General features: G+C 32.1%; 1 protein-coding gene across 5 annotated transcripts in view; it reads left to right on the top strand.

Moving 5' to 3' along the window:
• LOC139520236 (roundabout homolog 2-like) overlaps positions 1-14,535 on the top strand; it is a 74,423-nt gene extending 59,888 nt beyond the window's left edge. For all 5 annotated transcript variants that reach the window (XM_071312719.1, XM_071312721.1, XM_071312720.1 and 2 more), the window contains exons 3-8: positions 2,729-2,856; positions 3,660-3,876; positions 8,921-8,944; positions 9,641-9,961; positions 11,512-11,538; positions 13,113-14,535. In XM_071312719.1, the coding sequence (XP_071168820.1) occupies positions 2,729-2,856; positions 3,660-3,876; positions 8,921-8,944; positions 9,641-9,961; positions 11,512-11,538; positions 13,113-13,231 (836 nt within the window). In that variant the 3' untranslated portion in view covers positions 13,232-14,535. The remainder of the gene's footprint in view (positions 1-2,728; positions 2,857-3,659; positions 3,877-8,920; positions 8,945-9,640; positions 9,962-11,511; positions 11,539-13,112) is intronic.
• The last annotated feature ends 4,632 nt before the right edge of the window (positions 14,536-19,167 follow it).

The raw sequence follows: 19,167 nt of genomic DNA, 5'->3' as shown, positions 1-19,167 counted from the left end.
AGACAACAACCCGACCATAGAGCAGACAACAGCAGGTCACCAACAGGTCTTCAATGCAACGAGAAATTATCACACCCGAAGGCGTCATACATGTAATTCGAAGTGAGACATTTTTCAAGATTTATCAAAGTGTTAAAGTGAAACTGGATGATTACTAGTATCTATATAAACTTCCCAAAGGATACTGAAGCATTTGCCGTTTATATAACATTCTAGAACATAGAAAGTGTATACAGTTTTTGAAACGTACATCCGTCCGTCAGTCTTCTTGGTTTTCGGATGCTAAATCAATACTCAGTACCGGATTGCAACCTCACTATTACATGTATGTATAGTTTGATATGAAATGAGAGGAAGATCCCTCTTTATATCATAATTTCAGGTCACCACGCTTAGATCGGCGTCGTATTCACTCAAAATAAACCAAAATTAGGTAAAAGTTGTTTCCGGGTCCTTTCTCAAATCTTTATATGGGATGGCAACCTTATACTTATATGTATGATCCCATATCAAATGTGATTAATCCCTATTGATCTTGAGGTCACAACGTCTAAGGTCAAGGTCTCAGCTCAAAATTTATGCAGGAAAGTTATATTACCCAAAATTAGATAAAAATTATAGGAAAGCTATTCAGGGTGTTTATTTAAAATCATTGTATGGGATTTCAACCTTACATATTATAAATATATGATCCCATATATTTGGGAAAAGATTTTGAGATCACAACGTCTACGATAAAGGTCATACTTACTAAACACTGCCCAACATTTATGCAGGAATTTTTTTTCGCGATGCTAATTCAAATGATTATATAGGATTGCATCCTAACTTCATATATGGTCATATATCTAACGGTCATATAGGATTGTAGAAAGATCCCTCTTGATTGTAAGGTCTGAAGTCAAGGTTCAAGGGTCAAGGTCATATTTACTAAAGATTTTACCGATTATTTGTACATTAAAAAGGTGATTCCGGGTGATAAATAAAAAAAATCAAAATTCAAAAAGGATTGCAACTTTGGTAAAAGAAAAATTCATTAAGATCCAGTTGCAAATATGTCATGAATGTTGAAAATTCAATAATCAGTCATTATATTTACTGTTGAGCAGATGAACCGAGAAAAGGTCTGGAATATGAACTGAAACTGAAAATATAGAGTACACGACTTTTTTGACGTATAAGTTGGCTAATGCGGTCGTGAATTTGTAAATTTCGCACAACGAACGGTGGCCACCCCCTTTTTCAGCTGATCATATTACTGAGGTTCGTGTCATGATAATAACTAGATGTGAATATACAAAATGTTCCAATTAAAGACAGCTGTTCTGGTATAAGAAGCCCCTTAATTACAATGCTACATGAAACGTAACAAAATAATTGATTCGTGAGAGTTAGAAGAGAAGAGACTTGCTTTTTGTCTTCTTTTTTGTTTGAACAATCCTTAAAATAGCTATAGGCCTAATTTTTTTAACATTTGACATTATATTTCTATAATGATGAACGAAAAGGTTAGACGTACTTCTTTCTGGTTTGTTTGGAAATATCATTAATTATTCTAATACAAATATGAAGCCTTATTAATTTCTACTTCTCTGGTTTTTTATTCATTTCATCATGTTCATGCATACAAGAAATGCAATACAGTTGCAGTAAAGTGGAAACACTGTCTCAGACAGTCATAATTCATCTAAAAACAAAATGTAAAGAGATTGTTGGCATTTCTTACATACAAGAAAACATATATAGTTCGGGTCCTGTCAAAATAACATTAATTAGAGTATATAATAATCTTTTTCTCCAAGGACTTCAGTAAAATATTTATCTGTTTTCCTGTGGCATAGAAGAATTTTATTAGTTAAAAGATACTGAAGAGTTTACAGAACAAAATATATGCAATCAATATTTATTTAGAATGGCCACAGCTTTCACGACTACGGTCATACATGTAAGAATACAAGACCACAGATATTTGTAATGTATTTTTCAATTTGTACCAGTTGTGTCCATTATTCTTTTTTTTTGAGAATTTAAAAACTAGAATCAAATGGGTATCTCGCTTTTGTTGCAAGCGAACCGCGGGTTACCTCCAATTACTGTTAATGTCACAGTTTATCTTAGTGTCATCTTCCCAGTCTGTGCCTTTTTTTAATGAAAGCCCGTAAATTTTAAAAACGTAAACATTTACCAGTCACAGTTAAATTGTACATGTTTACATCTGTCTTCTTTACTTCTTTAGAAACATCACTAAATGTAACTATTCACCGAATGAACAAAACGATAGCGGCAAACTGTAGAGCAGGGATCTTTCACTCTTTCGGAACACCTGCGTTACGTTAATTTGGAAGATATCATGTTGATCAATCATAAGCATTCTGTGAAGTATTTTGCGGAATGTTTTTCTTTTAGTCAGTCTGTTTTTATCAAAGTTTTGGTTTTCATTGCTTCCTTACTTAAAGTATATCATTTTCTTTCAAACTATATCTGTAAAATTTTTCAAAACTTCGAATTTATAAAATCATGCAAATTAAACACGAAATTTTAACAAAAATCAATAAAGAATGCATGTTGAAGACCGTACTTAAACATATAATGGTTTAATTTTACAAATTTTGACTTGGATGGAGACTTGTCTAATTGGCACTCAATAAACATCTTCTTATATCTATATAAAGCTTCTGTCGTCTGCATTTTATCCGTTGATCTAAACATGGATGTTTTTTTTCTACAGTTTCAGGAGAGGTTGTGAAAAGACAGCTTATACCGAGTTTCATTCCAATTATACCAAGAGATCAGATAGTCCACACAGGAGACACTGTTCTACTAAAATGCCAGATCAGAAACTTGGGTCCTAAATCGGTAAGTTGGTTGTATAAATGTTAAATGAACCAGGACAACATAATCTGGTTTTATTAACAGGATTTTGTTGTAATGGTGCTCAGCAATATTATTCGTCATTCCACTGAAAATATTTCCTGTGTGATATGTGGATGTTATAACTCATTATTTCAGGACAAATCTTTACTAAAAGAAGAACGGTCATTGTTTCTAAAAGTTTGGCATCTTAATTTTTTTTAATTTTCGCATTTTATTCCATAATGGTGAACCATCTTGAGATGGCGTCCGTATAATTTACGAACGAATGATTTCGACCGACTATATATAGGATTTAGATTTAAGACCAATAGTTCCGACTTGATATGGGTTTGTTTGTACTTATTCATAACGCAATCAAACAGACACCATTCGTTTTGTATGGGTTTTACCACCAGATGGAGGAATTCCATTAAAGACCATATTTTGTACCGTATTCAACTCTTTGGGTGATATTTTTTGGCATCATATGCATGAGCGAATGTGCAAAATGTAACTGATAATTGAAAAGCATCTAGATATTGGATGCTAATGATTCTACATTAATTGTTTCATGACAAAAGTGATATAAAACACACATCAATTCCCTTGTAATTTTCTAAATGACATTATAATATCCATATAATTATTGGTAAAGCATACATATAATTGACCAACATAGCTATTTGCACATTATAGCAATCTGTTTTTAAGAAGTATCAATGATTAGCATGTTCTTCATCGCTTTATTGTCCTGCAAAATATCTCATTGCCAACTTTCCGATAATTTTCAATTCTTTTCATTTTAGGTGTCATGGCGTAAAATATCCGAGGATTTCCCATTGACTATAGGCGACATGATGTATGCGCCGAATCCAGAAATGAGTGTCGATTTTGTGCGAAATGGTCGTATAACAAACAATACTTTAATTATAAAACGTGTAAAACCGTCACACTCAGGGACATACGAGTGCCAAATAAGCTCTGCGAATATCTATACATATCATGTGAATTTAGAAGTTTTAAGTAAGTATTGTATTACTCACGTGCACGTAAACTCAATGGCGTATACAAATGTCTCGCAAGGAAAAAGACGTCTCAGGAAATTTAAAATCTGACTGAGCAAAAAAACAAAGAAGCAATGTAACGCCCCTTTTCCATTTTTTTCATCTTTTAGTCACAATGAGGCCTTCAACGAAAAAAGAGCTCGCACTTTAAAAACAATATTTGGTATGATCATAATGCAAACTACATGTATTCATGGAGCATGTATTCCAATACTGTGAAATCAGAAATTATTGCGTGCATTTATTATTGCAATGTTTGAACTAAAATTGACAGATGCTCATCCTAGTCGCATTGTTCGCATTGATAAAAGCACCGCAATAATTTCTGAATTTGTGTATCTTGTTACAGGATAGACACTTATTTTATTTTAATACTGTGGATGTGGTCTACATGGCTTGCGCAATCTGTTTAAGAGACGGTGTTGTCAGTTATGCCCCAGTTGCCGTGACACGTGAAAGTACTACTAAATGCGTTTACTTTTCTACATTGTCTAGAGGTATAGAGGGAGGGTTGAGATCTCATAAACATGTTTAACCCCGCCGTAATTTTGAGCCTGTCCCAAGTCAGGATCCTCTGGCCTTTGTTAGTCTTGTATTATTTTTAATTTTAGTTTCTTGTGTACAATTTGGAGTTGAGTATGTCGTTCATTATCACTGAACTAGTATATATATTTGTTTAGGGGCCAGCTGAAGGACGCCTCCGGGTGCGGGAATTTCTCGCTGCATTGCAGACCTGTTGGTGACCTTCTGCTGTTGTCTGTTCTATGGTCGGATTGTTGTCTCTTTGGCACATTCCCCATGTCAATTCTCAATTTTATTTTGGATATCACCTGAAGGTACATGTCAGATATGACACGTAACGCAAACTTGTTAATCAAAAGACACTAGTTTTCTAGTTTTTATCTGAAAAAAAAAAATAACAATACGTTAGTTGTATACAGGTAGACAGCGAAGCAAAGTTTTAAGCCTGGCATCCGTATAGTGATAAAATTGAGAATGGAAATGGGGAATGTGTCAAAGAGACAACAACCCGACCAAATAAAAAACAACAGCAGAGGGTCACCAACAGGTCTTCAATGTAGCGAGAACTTCCCGCACCCGGAGGCGTCCCTCAGCTGGCCCCTACACAAATATATACTAGTCCAGTGATAATGAACGCCATACTAATTTCCAAATTGTACACAAGAAACTAAAATTAAAATAATACAAGACTAACAAAGGCCAGAGGCTCCTGACTTGGGACAGGCGCAAAAATGCGGCGGGGTTAAACATGTTTGTGAGATCTCAACCCTCCCCCTATACCTCTAACCAATGTAGAAAAGTAAACGCATTACAATACGCACATTAAAATTCAGTTCAAGAGAAGTCCGAGTCTGATGTCAGAAGATGTAACCAAAGAAAATAAACAAAATGACAATAATACATAAATAACAACAGACTACTAGCAGTTAACTGACATGCCAGCCCCAGACTTCAATTAAACTGACTGAAAGATTATGATTTCATCATATGAACATCAGGCACAATCCTTCCCGTTAGGGGTTTAGTATCATACCATCATAACATATATGAGAAGAACATAACCCGTGTCATGCCAACAACTGTTTTTAGAATAAATGTGTTTAGTTCCGATGCAAAGACCTTATCAGTGACTCAATATTAACGCCAAAATATGCAATCTTTAATGACTTGACAACAGTATCGTAATTATATTCCTTCTTAATAAGTCTATTCAAAGGTTTTGTAAGTTTCTGAGGTGAATACTGACACCTTTGTGCTTTATAAAGAATATTTCCATAAAAAATTGGATGTGAAATACCTGAACGTATTAGAAGTCTGCATGTTGAGCTATATTTACGAATGATGTCTTTATACCGATGATAAAATTTAGTAAATGTTTTGACTAGTTTGTGATATCGAAAACCCTGGTGTAATAATTTTTCAGTAATACATAAATTTCTCTCGTTAAAATCTAAAACATTGTCACATACACGAGCGAATCGTACAAGTTGAGATATATAAACTCCGTAAGATGGTGACAAGGGAACGTCACCATCTAAAAACGGATAATTAACGATAGGAAATGAAAAATCATCCCTTTTATCATAAATTTTAGTATTCAGCTTTCCATTAGTGATATAGATATCAAGATCGAGAAAAGGGCAGTGGTCATTGTTAGTATTAGCTTTATTTAAAGTAAGTTCAACAGGATAAATTTCATTAATATACATACTGAAGTCGTCATTATTGAGAGCCACAATATCATCCAAATATCTAAAAGTATTATTAAATTTGTTTATCAGATGTTGTTTCGATGGGTCTTTGCTTATTTTTGTCATAAATTGTAACTCATAACAATACAAAAACAGGTCCGCAATAAGTGGTGCACAGTTAGTCCCCATTGGAATTCCGATAATCTGACGATATACGGAATCCCCAAAGCGAACAAAAATGTTATCTAGTAAAAATTCAAGGGCATATATAGTATCAAAGCATGTCCAATTAACATAGTTTTTTTGTTTATTGCTACTAAAAAATGACCTAAAAGAGTTTGAACATATATATTCACATTCTGATTTTTTGAATGCCCATTTAATTAGGTGTGTGAATTTTTTCTTATAAATGAGAATGTGAGGCAATGTGGTATACAGGGTAGATTGTAAGGTTTTGATTTTTACTAACAAGACAAAAATTATGGTTCCGTTTCGTTCTGCAGTAAATTACAATTTCGTGAAAACTTTTATTGTATAAAAATTTCTTCGTTTCGCTTTACATATTCAAATATTACCATATTATCAAATTCTCAGTGAGATTTGATTGACCTCCAATAATTGCAATTTGGACTTATTATTGATAATACTCAGTCTTGGAAATTATATGCACTACATGTTGGACTTTATTAATCCATAATGTAGAGGGCTAATTGCAATACTTATTATTTCTTAGAAGCCAACAACAAACATATGGTGGTCGTGACGTAAATAAGCCTTTTCTGTAAAATACTGCTGGAATAAATCATTCCCCTTTGTCCAAGTTCAAAAGAACAATTAAAAGGCATCAAGATTAACTACACTGGTGATAATTCTGAGAAATATAATTATTGTCTTCGTAACATTCCGTCTTTTCTGTGTCTTGATAATAGCAATGCATCGTTTTATTGTCTTTTTTATATTCTCATTTTGACATAAACAGATGTAATTAACTCCCCTGTCAGTGATCTTTTGATAAATCGTTACCTCCACCTTGTCTCCGATACAATCCTTGGCACAAAAGAAAGTTACATTTACATTTACCAACGCCTGTTGAATCCTGCGACGTACATAAAATAGTGTCAAAACAAAACGAGACTTGTGTTTTCCTTTTATCTTGATAGTATTTTACTAACATTTGTAGTGGAATGTTTCTGAAAGCTGACGCGTATTGCTAAGCAGAAACATATTTCTGGCACTCTGAAACTCTGTAGGTAGCCATGTCTTTTCGACACATTAAGGAATTTTATCAATTATTGTAATGTAAAGATATTTGCCAATGCAAAGACTACCGGCGAATTTTATTACGTGCTAAACGACGCTGCCAGCCAAATATAAAGATGTCAATATTCACAAATGTAATAACGAAACATAGGTTTTCGTTTTTTTGGTAATTTATATTTTTATATGTACCAATCAAGTAACTTAGTTGTTGTTAACATTTTGCTAATATATTCCCCATGCTACGCCCACTTCTTTAAAAAGAAAACCTTGAAAATTATAGGTGTTTGTGTTCATTTGAAATTATAACCAAAATTAAGAATCATTTCCTTTCACTTTACTGGATAACTGAATTCTATAAGTGTCATAAAAAAAATATTTTACTGCGTCTTACAAATAAACTAACATCCTCTGAATCGGGTATGAAAAATGAGCTGAACAGCTACATTTATTGGCAGAAATGTCTTATATAGGGAATGCTTGTGATATGTTTAGAACATACATGTAAATAAAATGATGAAACTTTAAGTCTCATTCCTTTACTTAGTATAAGTATTCTAAAGTTCTTAAAGACACACGAAAAAGATAGCACTGGAGGATACAGTAGTTTGATAATTTTCAATTCTCACAAATCTATTAAGAAGATAAATAAAACCAGAGCAACCGAGAGAACCATATGAACTCCAAATAGAGGAAAACCGAGTATAAATTGGACCAATTTGTTTCTAGAAAAGTTTCTGAAAGTGACTTAATGCATTGAGCTATAACTGATTTGTTTTGCGTAAATGAAAGAGTGATTATACGCTCCGCAGACAGATTCCCGATCTTAACTTGTTTTCAAAATACAATTCAGATAAGGTAAATGTATTTTTCAACATACAACTTTAACTTCAGTAAGAACAATGCACGTCTAATCAACAACTTGTTGTTTTATGTGTTTGAAGCCGACTTCATCCAAAGGCTTCACAAGAAGAAACATACATCCTTGAAGTTATTTTTTCACGAAATAAGTGTTGTCCATAACTGAATATTTCAAGTTCAGTGAACGCATATACATTGTTGAATATTAACTGTAATGGGTAACACTCGAGTGCCATTATAAGACCGTACTGGTTTTCCTTTATAAATTGTGACTTGGTTGGAGAGTTGTCGCATTGCAATCATACCACATCTTCCTATATCTAAATACAACAATTGTTCATCCCTGTATCCTTCTGGTTTGCTTCGTGTTATTCCGTATTTTTATGTGTTTCGGTTTAGTGATTTGTAACTGCGGTTATGTCTTCTATACTATTATTTATCTGTTTCACTTTGTCTTTTTATTTTAGCATGGCGTTGTCAGTTTATTTTTTCGTCCCTCTGTTAACTATTTTGTGTTTCATTTTATGACAACAATGTTAACTGTCTATTTTAATAATCTGTTGAATAAGGAAACAGTTTTTACCCTTTGTAATTACAAATATTTATGTATCTATTTGTAAGTATAATGTACATACTAGAAATACTGTAAAAAAAACTATTTATTTATTTCAGATACAAGACGTTATACAGAACCATGTAAGTTTTTTCTCAATTGTTAATTTAGTTATTCTCCTAAAACGAAGGAGGTTATACAAGATTTTGATATAACCCTCTTGCTTAATACTATAAAACTTCATTTTATTATTCTCATACGTAATAATGTGTTTAGTAAGAGTATAATCAACATTCTTTAAATCTCAAGAAAGGCATACAATAGTTACACCTTTCATGCTATAGACCCAGATTTCGTAAACAATTTAAACAGTCAAATAACAATGGACAGCAACAAAATTCAATGTTTATGGATAGCCAGACATGGGACAACCATTGAAGTTCAGTTAGAATGAGCAGCACTATCACATCCTGATTCTTTTTGTTCAAACCGAACACGTTTCAGTATGACTATCAACTGAGTTAATTACATTTAATTTATTATCTTTAAAACTATTTGTATGCTAACGCTCTTAAAAGATTTCGTCGTACAATGTTAGGATCATAATTAACTTCGATTTTTAATTTAAAGTTTGAAACATGTTTAACGAGATTGAATAAACGAATTAGCATAAAACATTTTTTTTGTAGAGTACAAGGGGCTGTATGAAATTTTCTGTGCATATCCATTCGAGTTGCTTTTGTTGTGTAGTGTTTAGCTATGAAGCAAACTGCTCAACAAACATACAGCATATAAAATCAAACGAACCAATAAATAAAATAGATTTGCTTTTCTTTCAGCGATAACTCTTGACGGGACACTGTATCCAAGTCCTAACCAAAAACTTAATCTCACGTGCAATTCGACTGGTCATGATCGTTCTCCTGATAAAATAGACTGGTTCCATAATGGAAACCTTATAGCGGAAAGTAAGCCACGGTGGAGAAATAGAGCTGTTATTGTGAACTATGTCCCAGAGGTACCAGGTGTATCGTTAATAAGTCAGCTTACAATTGATAAAGTCGGAGCATCAGACGCTGGAATATATGTATGCAGAAGTATGACCCCTAGCGAGGGCATGACTGTTAAGACGACCAGTGTTATGGTCAATGTTTTAAATGGTAAGCATTATCATATTTTGTAATTTCAAAAACTGATTTTTTAAAAAGAAAAGAAAAGGTTTTTTAAAAGCCCAAACTCGCACCGTTAGGACTCGCGAACAATGAAATAAACTCGTTTGTTTATGTGTTACATATTTGTTTTTCGTTCATTTTTTTATATAAATAAGTCCGTTAGTTTTCTCGTTTGAATTGTTTTACATTGTCATATCGGGGCCTTTTATGGCTGACTATGCGGTATGGACTTTGCTCATTGTTGAAGGCCGTACGGTGAACTATAGTTGTTACAAAATGTAATGTCTGTGTCATTTTGGTCTCTTGTGGACAGTTGTCTTATTGGCAATCATACCACATCTTTTTTTTATATCGACTTCTTCAAAATGTACTAAGTTTGTCATGTCAGAACTTTTTATAACTTGTTATGCGGTATTGTTTTTTGGCCAGTTGAAGGCTGTAGGGTGACCTATGTATATTCCGTACGTGTACGCCATTTGGTATGTGGTAAAGAGTTGTCTCATTGACAATCATACCACATCTTCAATTTTTTATAAGTATTTAAGTCGTTGGATATATAAGAAATAAATACAGTTTTTCCTATTATTTGGCCTATTAAACATGTGATGTAATGACGAACAACACAATCGAAAATTTTAAATACAAACAAATATTTTAACACATAACACTTCTTCTTCATGCAGTGCAACAGTTTCTTTGACATTATTTTGTAAAAGACAACAGCTATATTACTTACTAACTTGTCAGACTATGCTGAAGTATAAACACAATTATAAATATTATATAAATATAAAACATTGCGTACAGTGATAAATTATTTTGTATCTGGGAATTTGGATAAATATTTTCAATGTAAATCATTGCCTTGGATTTGAATAATACTAAGCATCTGGATTTCACCTTATCTTTCAAAAAACCAATACAAAACACATACTACTCCAATTAATAATGCTTTCTTTCAGAATGATATATCTACCTTTCATTTGTACATTGTAAATCTTGGCATCTATCATGATAAATAAATTTCGAGCTGTAAACCCTTTTCTATGAATAGTAAGTTTGACCATTTATTGAAAATAATGTTAAGGTGACGTCGGTGATGTTTCATTCTTTCCTATTCTTTGGTTCAACATTTTTGTTGTTCTTTATTATAACCATTCATATTGTTGTTTGAACTGTACAAATGTCTGTTCACATTCACACCATAAAACTATTATTTATTGTCATGGCAAGATTTTTCATACCTGTTTAATTTATGAAATCTGTTCAGATCACCATTCATTGTCCATAAATTATATATTCTGAAATGCACCCATTACCCAGACACCTTGAACTCTTTTAGAAAGCACTTAAAATATCTGTTGAAACATTGAAATATATTCACTATCCATAACATATTCCTTTCATTTCAGTCGTGATCTGTTGCTGTCATTTAGTTAGTAAGTTAAAACAATATCTATTCAATAGACTTTTACCATTCCTAAAATGTTATCCTTGTGTGTATTTATATTTTATTTGTTTTCATTTTCATATTGCAGCAGAAAAAGATATTAAAAAGAGAGAAGGTTTGTAGATTTATTTTTTACTAGTTGAGTTCTATACATTTTATTGTAATTAGCGTGTGCAGAAAAACCTAGTTTATTGCCTTAAACTATCGTATACTGTTAAAATCAGTTTAAAGTTTTGAAAATGAGACAAAGTTTTTATATTATCAAAATTGACGTATACTTGATTTTAACTACCAAAGGAAAATGAAGAGCGCACTCACGTTAATCTATATATTCCATCTAATTTGCCCCCCTAATGAAAAAACTCTGATGTATTGGCCGGATTTGGCTATCATTTTAGGTCCACTATAGTTTGATCAGTACTTCAGCGTTTGTATAAGTTGTTTTTTTCAAATATTTTGGCCTTGAGCTCCACTGAAGAAACATTTATTGTCGATATGCGCACTTGGTGCAGTAAACTTGGTACGATTAAATAATGTTATTAACATTCGTATCAAAATTGCAATCATGAAACACTCATTCAGATGAGATACAATTTGAATAATACCCTTAGGTTTTTCACAATTAAATGCCCAATAGAAATGCATGAACATCTATTTAAGCAAATTGCAACCAAATAATAAATTTAATGCTATAATGAATGAAGATTGGTCTGAATATTTGTTTTAATCAAAGGGCTTTGATTTGTATCGTATCGTGAATTGGTTCTTTTTTTCTTTTGTGTTTCTTTTCTTCTTCTTTAATTAATCAATTATACATTAATTTTGTACCTTCTAAACGGATCTGTAACATTTCCAACGCTCTAACTACTACATAATAAATGTGATATACAATGTATTTTATTATTCTCTAGTAACGATGTTAACTTTAAGTAGAACGCTCATATTTATAAATCAAATATTGTATTCTAATATTATTTTATTAAATGTTCATAAGTGTGGTAATATCAATGATTTTTTTTTTCTGACAAGTTAGGGGTCAAAAGTACATTTACATGTAAAAATTGACATGTCTGACGGAGGTCAGCCAACACGTTTTAATGACAAATATATATAGACATACGTTTGGTCTTTATTCTTCTTTTTTTTTTATTAAACCGTCTAAACAGATCATTTATCTTGTTGTAGTGAAATACAATACACAATTCTCTAGTGCGTGCGATATATATATAACATACACGGAACTTAATATTTTGAGTTTTCCTATGTATTGATGCAAATTTTATTACAAATTGTTTTCCACTTTTGCTTTATTGCAAAGTGAAGGTTTACAGTGGCGTATAATAACTGAATGAAGTGCAAAAATGAAAGTTTATATTCAATGTGATTTTGTTAATTTTTTGTAACCATCAACAATAATGTTATAATTGCCATTTACTCAAAATTTCAGACGGTCAGTGTTATAATTGCAATTTACTCAATATTTCAGACGGTCAGTGTTATAATTGCCGTTTACTCACTATTTCGGACAGTCTGTGTTAAAATTGCCGTTTATTCAATATTTCAGACGGTCTGTGTTATAATTGCCGTTTACTCAATATTTCAGACGGTTTGTGTTGTATAAATTGCCATTTACTCAATATTTCAGATGGTCTGTGTTATAATTGCCATTAATTTTACTCAATATTTCAGATGGTCATACGCAAGATACGTCACATAAGTTATCGAGACAGGACAGTAGCAAGACAGTCAGACTTTCAAGCTGCTTTTACTTGACACTGCTTGGACTATTATTTCAGATCGTGAAATGATAATATCTATGTGATATGTATTACTGTGCCTTATATGGGCGAATGAGAAAGGTTTCACCTTGATACCATGGCAACTAGATCATTCATGAAATTCAATGGAATAGGATGTTAAGTGTTGTGAATTGCACTTTTGTGATAAAAGTTAACAATAATGCCACAAAACTCGGACAATGGTCATATTTTGTACGACAACAATGTTCATAAAATCACATTTCATTTCAGTGTTGTGATCAGTTATATATCTGAAATCCATATCATACAGAATCTCACTGATCATCTATGCACGTTTGTATGTTTATATAGGTAAAAATAAACTAACATGTAAATCATATAGTTCTAGCTTAATGTTGCATTGTTTTAATCGAATTCACCGCTGTTTCATTTTAATCATAAGCTTGACACGTTGTAATAATAAACTCCAGCTTATATTAGGTGGGTTCTGCTTATTCACCCTTCACAGTAGACAGCCTGATATTACCAAATCAAGTATATATCTGAAATATTGATTTAAAATCAAAATACAATATATCAATATATTGTAAAGACAATAACAATCAAAACCAAGGAGTAAACAAAGACTCATAAAACCAAAAGACATTTAGATCAACAGTTACAAATAATAAATAAGAAACAACACGAACTCCACTTAAAACCGGGAGTGAAATGAACCGTATACGGCACCAGTTGTAAATGGCTATGATAACGATAACAAAAGAAACAGGATATCTACATACAAGAGCAGGCAGTCTTGAAGAAGTTGAACTTAAGTGTGGCAACTCCCACTATAGACAGGGCGAAAAAGTAAAATCCACCTCCGCAGTTTTGTGCCTACAAAATACAAGGGCCCTAACATGAGGCACTCATTGCTAGATTTCAAACGAAGTTCGTGAAACAATTCATTTCTCCATAATTGTATTGTATTCAAAATTACCAGTTTGATATCTCCAAAAAAATAAATATATTTAGATGCATTAGAAACTCGCATCAACTTGATTTTGACACAAAAATTAAGATATAACCATAGATGTTTGTTTTTTTGCACGTGTAATTATTTCTATCGTATTCATGTACATTCAACTACCCGTCTTCATATGTTGGCTATTTCACCGAAACATTTCAGGACAATTTCATGTATTTACCCAAACTATTGTTATTTTAACCACTAAAGCAAAGATACCGGTATATTTACATTGTTACCTCACTTCACTGTACATTTCTTTACCATGTCATATACATGTATGTTCTGAAGATATTATTTTGTTAAATTGTCAATTTATGTTAATAAAATTAAATTATTGAATAAATTGTGTACTATACTTTTTTTCTCTCCATATATTGAAATTGTATTATAAACATTTAATTTAGTATAAACATAAGATTTGATATTAGTGCCAATGAGACAACTCTCAACAGAGGACCAAATGATATAAAGAATCTCTATAATGGTTGTCGCTGCCTTTTTTTCTATTTACGTGTTTGGTGTATCTTGCACGAATTTTTAGAAGGTCGTTCAGATATATATTGTTTTTTAAGACTTACTCCGACTACGATTGATTTAAAAGATTATAAATACAGTGGTGGCGTTTTTCGATTGTTTAAGAAAAAATAAATACAATACAGTATTAAAATGTAATTAATTTCGTGCGTCCACAAGCGCATTTCTGGATTTACTTTTATCAGTGACGCTGAGGACTAAATAAAGGCAACAGTAGTAGTAGATGGATAGAAAACAAATCCGGGTTACTAACTAAATCTGAGGTAAACACATCAACTAAAGAGGAAAATAACGAAACAACAGAAACGACCATGCAAGACACACATAAACGAACTATAAGATAACAACTGCCATTTTCTGACTTGGTACAGGACATTTTAAGAAAAAAATGGTTGTATTTGTATTGCATTAAAACATTTAAAGACAGGGATGTATAATATTAAATACACGGAAATGGTAGGAACTATGTGACCAATAAAGGCAAAAGTAGTATACCGCTGTTCAAACTCATAAATCCATGGACAAAAAACAAAATCGGGGTAACAAACTAAAACTGAGGGAAACGCGTTAAATATAAGAGGAGAACAACGACAAAACACTACAATGTAACACACACAGAAACGGACCAAGCATCAGACAAAATCCCACGAGAATAACTTAAAGAGACAAACAAAGAATAGCAACATTCGTCTATACGGTCAACTTTACCTAAGGGAGTTATAATCTTATGTTCTGAGTAATTTCTTTTTAAGGCTGCATTGCACTGTGACTTATGTTGATTCTCCAATTTTGATTGGTTGAATCTCCTAACATCACGAGTTATTCATATAAATGGTATGCATTTACTGGAGGACTGTATATAAGCATTTAGCATCAGACCTATTTAATGTACTTTGTTAGATTTGAAACAACTTAAAATAAAAATGGTAAGTAACAATGCAATCTATAGAACCAAATGGGAGTCTTTTAATTTGTTTGTTTAAGCATAATGGTAGATACATGCATATTGATCAATTAGTCGAAGCCTTGTGCTACGTCACCTTAAGCGCATTAACGGTACATCGCGGGGATGCATGCATACATTCATCTGTAGAATTAATTCCATAACTTGGCATGCTCAAATAGACTACATGTATATCGGTTTAATCGGGCATGCGTTATTCTGCAAGTTTAATTCGTGCTGAATGCCACTGGCAAAACGCTGCATGATTTCTATTGAATGACTAATATAATTTTAATGAATTGAATTCAAGAGCACAGTTTTGCAATATTTTGCATGATTATGCAATGATTTAAATTCAGTTGCATAGTTTTAGAATTATTTCCACAATTCTACAATGATTAAAATCAAGTGCAAAGTTTTACAAATATTTTCATATACGGAAAATGTAAGCGGTCATATGGTTTGATAGAAAAACCAGTTATATGCAGTGGAAATAACTAATAAGAATGAATTCGATTAGAGAAATGTATTTGTATTGCAACGTTAATAAGATTTTGTTATTATTGGTTTATTTTGTTATGTAAATTGTATCAATCATTTCGTCTACCTAAATATTTAACTCATGACAGGACTAACATGAATTAAATGACATACCACACTAATTAGGCAACAATCCAACAACACGATAAAAGGCATTTATATTGGTCCATTAACGCTATAAAAATGAGATGTTCTATTATTACAAATGATATAACAATTCATAACAACCAAGGAAAAAGATGAGAACACTAACAGGTCAACATGAGGCAGTCGGATATGAGAAAACTTAATAGTTTTATTTTTTATGTTGTGTCTTGTGTACTATAATTGTTCGTCTGTTTGTCTTTTTCGTTTTTAGCCATGGCGTTGTAAGTTTATATTCGATCGATGAGTTTGAATGTACAAATGTACATGTACCTCTGGTATCTTTCGCCCTTTCTATTTTTAAACCAAAGGGTCGCGATATGACAAAATGTGAAACAATGCTGAAGAGAAGTAGAGGTCTGATGGACGTTTCTACTTCTAACTGGGGAAACGAATGGTTTATACAAAAATATTTCTCGTATACCAGAATTTGACCAAAACACTTAATATTAATATGTCAGTAAGGTTTCATGTTGCATTAATATGAAAAGATAAATTTAATGATTCAATATAGTGATTGAATAATAAGATGATGCAGTAATTTAAATTGTTACTTTTGGCATAGTTATGTTTGCTCATTTCATCTTCAAATTCTATTATTAAAATCAAAGCATTTTTATATACTAGTAGTCCTAATTAATTTGCAAAAGGGTGATTTGGCCAATGCTCACACCATTCATACGGTCTTGTCCTATAGTAAGGCAAATCATTCTAGAAAAAAAGTCTAAGTGCACTGAAATATGGCATGATCTTTTTATTTATTTCTTTTTGACAGCTATCCTATTAGTTTTGCGTAAGTCCTCTACATTTGTGTATCGTGACTACATAACTAAAACTAAAGTGCCTATTCATTTGCACTATGGGTACTGGTACATTGTACTTCCAAAAGATTTGCTAAATTAATACGAATTGAAGAAAGGAGGATTTTAGATATTTATTTTTAGTTAACAAAAAATACCAATCCTGAATATTTTAGATGTTGAAAATAATCGAGTAAATTTTTACTTTGCACTTTTTTTCAAGTGAATTGAAAAGAATATCAATTGACAAGTTCAACACGTTCACTGTTTTAATAAGAATAACTGATTCTTGGAAAAGTTCTACCTATCAATGATATCCGTCTTTGAAACTGTTTGAAAATTATATCCCATTACAAACAGAGAAACATTTGATTCCTTCGTTATTTACCCGAGAATCATTTAAAATGCTTCCTTATTCTGAATACGTCTACTAACAATTACACGTCTTTACGTGTCATATAATTATGTAACGTCTGACATAAGCCGTCTTAAAGTTCAAATGTATTAAGGATTGTTGACTGTTATATGGTTTCTGTCAGAGAAGAATTAACCTAAAAAATGTGGTGCACACTGAATAACCTGCGCATACGTAATGGGTTAATCTGAAAGTGTGCGTAACTAGGACAGAAAATATATATTCTTTATTATTCAATTCTAAATTCCATTTTTAAAAAGTAATTATAAATTGTGAAGAAAAAAACGTGGGTGACGTCACGGTCACATGACAAAACTATGTTTATGAGCTGATAGTCAAAACACTTTCAGCCAATCAGAAGAAGTGTAACGTCCAAAATTACCAAGACATCTGAATATCAAAAAGGTTTGACTGAAGTTTCAAACGCATTGTTACTACGAACATGGTTTCTCTCGTGCGGCAGTAAAACTTAATCTTCAGCGAGGTTCATGACTAGTTTTATGTGCAGCAAAGACTCGTCTGGTTTGAAAAGGGAGCGTTACATCTGATGCTTCTTTAAAGAAGAGGGCCATGCTTTCTTTAAAGCTTTTCGAAATAACAATATGTTGATCAGAAGGTTGGCCATAAGGTTGGCTGTTGCTAGACAACAGGTTTTGTTTTCCAGCATTCCTGCAGAAATCAATAATTAATCAAGGATATCAACATGAGTAAATTGTCAAAACAAGGCAGCAAGTCAGAACAATTTCATGTTTATAACTTCCATTATTTTCGTTTTGTGCTACAATGAAACATGTATATAAAATGTATCTTTAACCCCTGCATTGTGTTTTTCATGACTGTTGATGATCGTAAGAATAATTGTTCAAATTCATCGGAATGATTCCTCTTGGCATATTTAAAAGGAACTTCAAACTAAGACTTTCGCTCGTGTTTGAAATATAACAATATTGTTACTTTACCGTATTATTGACTTTCATCATTCATTTATTATTTAGCAATATATATTGTTATTAAAATGCATGTACATCAAATGTATCACTAAATAAAATTGAGAATGAAAATAAAATATGCTTTCTGATTTGTTCCATAATAAAATCCACATGATCATGATCTTATGTTTCCATCGCGAAATAAAAAAGTTGTCTCTTCTTATTAAAAATTTTTAAAGGAAATAACCATTTTTTTCTTAAAATGTCCTGTACCAAGTCAGGAAAATGGCCATTGTTATATTATTATAATAGTTCGTTTCTGTGTGTGTTACAATGAACATTATAATGTTGTGTCGTAGTTCTCCTCTTATATTTGATGTGTTTCCCTCAGTTTTAGATTGTAACCCGGATTAGTTGTTTTTTTCTCAATCGACTTATGAATTTCGAACAGCGGTATACTACTGTTGCCTTTATTTATACATAAGATTTGAGTAATTGTATTTTTGGAATCATTTAAATCCAAACGGAAAATGGAGAATCGCAAGGGAATATTCAGTTGTGATATTGGAAATGCTAATCTTCAAATGAAATTTTGTTCTTTCATGTAACAATTCTTGAGATAATTCCCACATGGATAGCAGGTATAGGATACGAACCAGCTATACAACAG

Source organism: Mytilus edulis, chromosome 4, assembly GCF_963676685.1.
Source record: "Mytilus edulis chromosome 4, xbMytEdul2.2, whole genome shotgun sequence".
NCBI lineage: Eukaryota > Metazoa > Mollusca > Bivalvia > Mytilida > Mytilidae > Mytilus > Mytilus edulis.
This window is presented reverse-complemented; position numbering and strand designations above follow the sequence as displayed.